The sequence below is a fragment of the Bubalus bubalis genome, chromosome 12, assembly GCF_019923935.1.
Source record: "Bubalus bubalis isolate 160015118507 breed Murrah chromosome 12, NDDB_SH_1, whole genome shotgun sequence".
Classification (NCBI taxonomy): Eukaryota; Metazoa; Chordata; class Mammalia; order Artiodactyla; family Bovidae; genus Bubalus; species Bubalus bubalis.
In genome coordinates this window covers 92,083,593-92,090,281 of record NC_059168.1, presented here as the reverse complement: position 1 = coordinate 92,090,281, position 6,689 = coordinate 92,083,593, and the positions used below count along the sequence as shown (strand labels likewise).

The 6,689-nt window shown below is 51.8% G+C and overlaps 1 protein-coding gene across 9 annotated transcripts in view; it reads right to left on the bottom strand.

Moving 5' to 3' along the window:
- Positions 1-6,689, bottom strand: part of LOC102394877 (DAB2 interacting protein) — a 212,694-nt gene that overhangs the window by 4,921 nt on the left and 201,084 nt on the right. For all 9 annotated transcript variants that reach the window (XM_044926306.2, XM_044926305.2, XM_044926304.2 and 6 more), the window contains 2 exons: positions 6,071-6,223; positions 3,808-4,001 (listed from right to left, as the gene is read on the bottom strand). In XM_044926306.2, coding sequence (XP_044782241.1) covers positions 3,808-4,001; positions 6,071-6,223 — 347 coding nt within the window. The remainder of the gene's footprint in view (positions 1-3,807; positions 4,002-6,070; positions 6,224-6,689) is intronic.

Sequence of the window (6,689 nt, the reverse complement as noted above, 5' to 3'; positions counted from 1 at the left end):
GGAGGACATGGCAACCCACTCCAGTATTCTTGCTGGGAAAATCCCATGGACAAAGGGGCCTGGTGGGCTACAGTCCATGGGGTTGCAGAACAGCCAGACACGACTGAGCGACTGAGCACGCACAGCTTTACTTCTGTCTCTACCCTCGGGACTTCCTGCAACACAGCATCTAACCCCCAGGCAAGCACTTAGTCCATCTCATAGCAGACACACAGGACTGTCGTGAAAAGCCAGTGGGATCAGGGTTGAGGAGGAAGGGGCGTGGGATCCTGCCAAGGTCGGGGGTGGGCATTCCTTTGTCACAGGAACGTAAGACACTGAGCAAAGCCTGGATGAAGAAGAGGAGGTAGAAGCAATGGAGGAAGTGGGAGAAACTTCTGTTCCCAGCTATGGTGGAATAACAGGCACTGGGTTTAACCTCCTGCCACAGAAACACCAAACTAGAAAATGGAACAAAATATATGAAACAAAGGTTTCCAGACACTGAAAAACAGGCAGCGCGATACAGCACGGGACTCCCAAGAGATGGGAACACGTGAGGGGAGCCCCGCCCGCTGCTGAGAGTGTCCAGGCAAGCAAAGGACAGAAGTGATCACAGAGAGTCAGGCTACCTGGGAGGATGGGGGGCTGGGGTGGGGGAGGATGAGACGGTGGTGGTGGAGGATGGGAGGGTGAGGGTGGGCGTGGAGAGGTGAAAATGCAGAGAAGACTCTATCTCCTGAGGGGCCCCCTTGGGGCTTTGGCTGGAAACTGGTCTGCAGGCTTGTGAGAAAACAGGCCAGAGCCACTGGGAAGGAATACACAAAACTACCCCTAAAATAGTTTACGATCCTTCCAGGCAGTAAAAACACTCCTGTATTAGAAAACACAGGAGGCATCTAGTAGAATCCCCAGAAGGAAACTGCCTCAACAGCAGAGCCAGATTAGCTCTGGACTAAAGACTACCCAAGACCCACCCCAACAGAGCTTACAAATAAACCTCGAAAGAATCAAACAGACTCTTTCAACTTCTTTGTGTCCCAGAACAAAGCCCCCAGGTACTTAAAGGAACACAAGACATCCAGCAGCTATGTAAAAAAATCACAATGTCTGGCATCTAACCAAAAATCACCAAGCATGCAGAGAAGTAGGAAAACATAACCCTTAACCAGGAAAAACATCAATCAAGACAGACCTGGAAATGTCAGATGACAGGATTAGTAGACAAGGACATTAAAACAACCATTGTGAATGTATTCTACGTGCTCAAGCGAACAGAGGAAAAGCATGAGCAGGATGAGAAGAGAAACGGATGGGATTTAAACTGAACTGAAAGTTTAGAGGCAAAAAATACATCTGAAGTGAAAAAAATACTGGATAGGAGTAACAGATTAGACAGGGAACAATGCATGAACTTGAAGACACACTGTAACAATCTGAGATAAAACCCAGGAAAAAAATTTTAAAAATAAAACAGCACCAGCAGGACGTGGGACAGTATAAAGAAGACTAATACACGTGCAATGAGAATTCCAGAGAACGGCTGGGGCGGCAGAACTCTACACCCACAGACCCAAGAGCTTAACAAACTCCAGAAACGTGAAGAAAACATGGCAAGGCACTTCACAATCAAATTGCTGGAAATCGATAATAAAGAAAAAAATCTGCAAATCAGCCAGAGGAAAAGTGATATCAATACATTAAGGACAGAGGAACAAAAATACTATCATAGTCCCTGCTATTATAGCCCATGTAAGGGCAAAATCTTGTTCACTGCTAGTTTTGGTAAACAGCCACACCATGCATATTCTTCTAAAACAGCAGAGGTACACAGCTGTGACAGACAGCCTGTGGCCTGCAAAGCCAAATATCTATTATCCATCCGGTACAAAAAGTTTCCAACCTCTGCCCCTCATGCAACAAGATATAGCTAATATGCCAATAAAGGAGGTAAGATGGAGTCATAAAAAGAACTCAATCTAGAAGAGGGCAGGAAAAGGAACAGATGGTGCAAAGAGAAAACAAGTAGCAAGATAATAGGTTTAAACATAATTATATTGATAATTACATTAAATGTAAAAAGTCTAAACATTCCAATTCAAAGGCAGAAACTATCAGATTAGATAAAAAGCAGGAACAATAAGGTGTCTGTGATAGAAACTCACTTTATGTAGTGAGTGAGAGACATAGCTTTGTTGAAAGTGTAAGGATGAAAAAGGATATAACAAGCTAACGTCAATAAAAAAAAGTTAAGGGTGGCTGTATTAATATCAAAGTGGACTTCACAGAAAGGCATATTATGAGGGATAATTATGAGGATGTTATGAGGAATATTATGAAGTGACCTTGTAACGGTAAAGGGTCAGTTCATCAATAACACATAATAAGCCTAAATCTGTATGCACCTAAAAATAAAGTTTCAGTGACTACAAAGTAAAAACCAACAGAAATGAAAGAAGAAATAAATCCGTAATTATGATTAGAAACTTCATTATCCTTTCCTAAATAACTGGCAGAACAGTAAATAAGTACACAGAAAAACCACTGAAGATACAGAAGACCTGAATAACACCATCAACCAAATTGACCTGGCTGACATTTATAGCAGGGAGGAAACACACCAGGACTGGGTCGTAGAAATAAATGTTAAGTAAGCCACTGAATTCAGGAAAAGACGCATCGCTCAGAGAACAGGGTGAGAAGGAAGTGGTTAGGTTGAAAAGTGTTTTCCTATTTGGAATCACACACAGGAGGTGAGCCAAGAGCAGAGTTGGCAGTTAAGTGAACAGTGGGCTCCTTGTCGCCCCGGTTATAGGCCCTCTGCTCACGCTAACCGTTTTATAAAGAGGAAACCCACAGGTGAACCAAGTAAACAGTAATTAGGAGCAGAGACGCAAGTAGTGTAAATAGGAGGGATTAAGGAAGGATTTGTTTATAGTGGACAAAGCACGAGGCCAGGTTGGGAAACATCATATGTACTGCACACCTGCTAAATCTATGCTCAGGATAGATTCCTGTACCATGGAAACTAATACGTAAATGCACACTGTCTCCTCGCACTTGGTATTACGGCCATAAAGAGGGAGGCTACACCTCGACGACACTCCCTGCTTACAGACAGGGGCAGAGTGGGAGAGAGGCAAATCAACACGGAAATAAAGACAAGCCGTCAATGAAGATGAGAGTCAGCACTCAAGTCACTGGTCCACCTGGCAATCTTCCTGCATAACCCACAGGCACCTTAAAACTCAACATACCCAACACTGGCCTCACCACTCCCCCTCCCTACCCAAACCTCTCTTCTTCCAAACATCCTCATCTCAGTAGCTGGCACCATGACACACCTGGATGCTCTTGGTAAAAATCAGGGTTATTTTGTCTGCTTCCCTCCTCTCACTCCCACCCTCACCAGCTGCATGTAACTGACATGTATTCCTACTTCCCCTGCCCTGGACTGGATGGGTCCTCATTGTCTTTCCTGGTACCCCCTCCATCCAGCTTCTAAACTCGAAGAAAATGTGACTCCCCATGGGGGCCCCAAGGCCCTCTGCCTCGGCTGACCTCACTTCTGCCAGGCCACCTTTACACTCCACCATCAACCCACGCTGTACCATGGGGGCGCCCCGTACTCCAAGCTCCTGCCCTCCTCCGGGCTGGTGCCATGCAGTCCCTGCCACTTCAGACTCTTCTCCGCACTCAGCTCTCAAGGCAGCTGAGCAGCCCGTCCCGGGGATCCGAGGCCTCCTGGAGGGCAGCGGGCAGGTCTGCCCCTCTACACGTGTGGGGCCAGGGCCGGGCCTGGAGCAGGGACCAGCTGACCGCCCTCACCTGCTGATGATGCCCTTCATCTGGATGTCCTTGTCCTCCTGCTGCCGTCGCAGCCGCTCCTCGCCCTCCTCTAGCCGTGCCTGGTACTCCAGCACCAGCTTCTGGGTTGTCTCCTCCTGGCACTTGAACAGGGTCTCATACTCCTCCAGCTTCTTGGTGGAGATTCGCAACTTGTCCTGCAGCACTGCCAGGTCCTGCCAGGAGGGCAGCGTGCCACGGGCACAGCACCCAGGACAGAAAGCACAGGCTCATGAGCCCGGTGGGAGGCAGCCTGGCTCGGAATGCCCCAGGGGTCATCACCAGCCCAGCCCAGTTCACACAGCGGGGAGACGCCCAGGGACCCCAGCCAGAGCTGGGGTACAGGGTGAGACTCAATGCCTGGCCCCCGGCCAGGGCTCTCCCACCCCCAAGCCTGACCTACACCTATGAGTGGGATGAAGACTCAAACCCAGATCTCACAAGTAAGGGTCTTCAGCTTCTCCTAATAAACAAAGGTAAACCTCTCCTTACAAAGGTAAACAAAGGAAATCAGAGCACTTTGAGAGGTGGGGGATAGATAGGAGGGGAAACTGGGGTCCAGAAGGGAAGTGAACCAAGCACATGGGGAGTAGAGTGACTACTGGGGTGAGATACTAGCCTCCAGCCTCCATTTGACCCTAAAGTCATGGTGAGTCGCATGGCAAGTGCAGGGAGAGATTAAAGGCAAAGTGGTCAAGGGCTCTCTGGGTCTGACTCAGCCTGGCACTCCCCGCCTTTGGGGAAGAGGAGGGATGTGTAAATTAGCAAGAGAAGCAGTGAGCTAGGAGGCCCTGTGAGCTGAATAGAGGAGGAGGCGGGGTCAAGACCAGAATCAAAGGGTTGGAGGTGGGAGGTGGGGGCCCAGAGAATCCAGAGAGTGGGGAAGCAGGAAGGGCCTCTCCTTGGGTCTCCCTCATCAATAAAGGGTGGCCCAAAGATCAGGAGATGGCAAGGCTATGTCCTGAAACAAAACTGGCCCCAGAGGAGAGCCCAGCTCCAGGAGAAAAGGCCCATCACGGGTCTTCTGCTCAGAGTGGTGTCAGAAGGGCCCTCCCTGGCACAGGCAGGACCAGGTGTCCAAGGAGTACAAGGTAACTCCAGGATCTGCCTGCCAGGGTTAACAGCAAAGAAAGTTTGAGAAACAGCAGCTCCCTAGGCCAAGGAACAAGGGAAGAGAACACACCAGCTGCAGCCTGAGCCCTGAAATCCTTCGAGCCATCCCCGTAACTCACATATGGAAACGGAGTCTCAGAAAGGCACAGAGCTGGGAGTGAGGCGAGCCCTCCTTGCTCCCCAGCCAAACTCTGGCTCTGGGAGCACTGTGCCCCATGTGCCCTGGTCCCCTTCACGTAATAATGGTGGAAGCAGGTGGATGCGGCAGACCGAGGAGGGGGACGGTGGAGGCGGCGGAATGCAGCATGGACATGGACCCGGCCCCAGGCCAGTGGGAAGGAAAGCAAACACCCTGACTCGTGTGCCCTCACCCGAGAGGCTGCGACAGGCTCTCCCAGGGCCAAGAGGACTGCGGGCACCCAAGGCACGTGGGCAAGTGGCTGCTGTTCTGCGGGGCCTTGTGACAGTATGAGCTTTGGCCTCCAGGAGGAGAGGAGGGATCTGGGGAAGCTGCCACATTAACTAGAAGAATTTTGGAGAACAGAAGCACCCCACTGCCCACTAAATGCTAGATGTAATCTAGGGCTGGGGTTTGGAGGTTTTAGGACCGACACTTTCCTCCTGGAAGGAAGAAAACACCTCCACGGCCATGGGGCACCACCGCCCCCTGGCTTTCTCTCCCAGACCCTGGTGGAGAGGAGGGTGCAGAGCCAGGCCGCGGGCAGGGGCTGTCCCAGAGCTGGCAGCGCCCCCTCCTCGCTGTCTCCCTGCCTCTTGGTGCATGAGGTCTCCATGCGTGTCTCAGGCAACCCTGAGCCCCATGTCCTGGATTCTCCTCAAGTCCCAGAAGCTTGGCTGCCCAGTCACCAAGGGAATGTGCCTCCTGAATCTGATTCAACACAGTTCCTGGGCAAGTCTCACATGCAGCCCATAGAGGAAACCTCAGGCTTATGCTAAATCCTCCAAATTCCCCAGACTGCCATCCTGACTTGAGACCAGGGGTTGGGAGAGGACTGGACATGTGCAGGAATGAGCAGCGCCCCAAATTCACAGCTTGAGGGGAGAGAGTGTCCTGCTGGCCGCCTCGGGGAGGCAGCCCGCCCTACCCAAGTGGCCAGGGTCTGGTTTTTACCTTTTCCGCTTGGCTGAGTTCCTCCTTACTCCTTAGCCTATCCCTGTGCGGGGGGTCTGGGCCCAGGCCCTCGTCTTCTAACAACTGCGCATTCATGGTCAAGAGCCAGGCAGCCGTGCGGTCCAGGGCATTGGGGCTCACGGGTGAAGGGCCCTGCGATGAAACACAGCTGTGAGGGACCGGGGCGGTGGGGGGAAGGGGTGGGGAGGGGGTGGTCCTGGGTGCGGCACAGGGATGGATGGGCATCTCTGATGCAACCGCCGGCCCCGGGGAGTTTCGCCTCCTAGACGCAGCCTGAGGCTGTCACGAGCCGGGGGTGGAGGGGAGCCTAGCTGAACATGGCTTCTCTGACACCTGGGGGAGAGCCAGTGGGTTTGGGCTGGCAGGTCAGTGTCTAACCCAAAGAACCCATAACTCTGTGCAGAGCCCTGAAGACCAGCTCAGAGCAGGAGGGGGACCAGGGGCCAGGTGGACTCCTACCCTGGGTTGGGCTTTAACAGGCTTTGGAACTGGAGATGGGCAAACAGATCCCTCCCTCTTTCTCTCTGACCCCAGCTGTCTCTGGAGAAACTGGCAGAGGGACCCCAAGCCACAGGGAAGCTGGTTCACAGGATTTAGG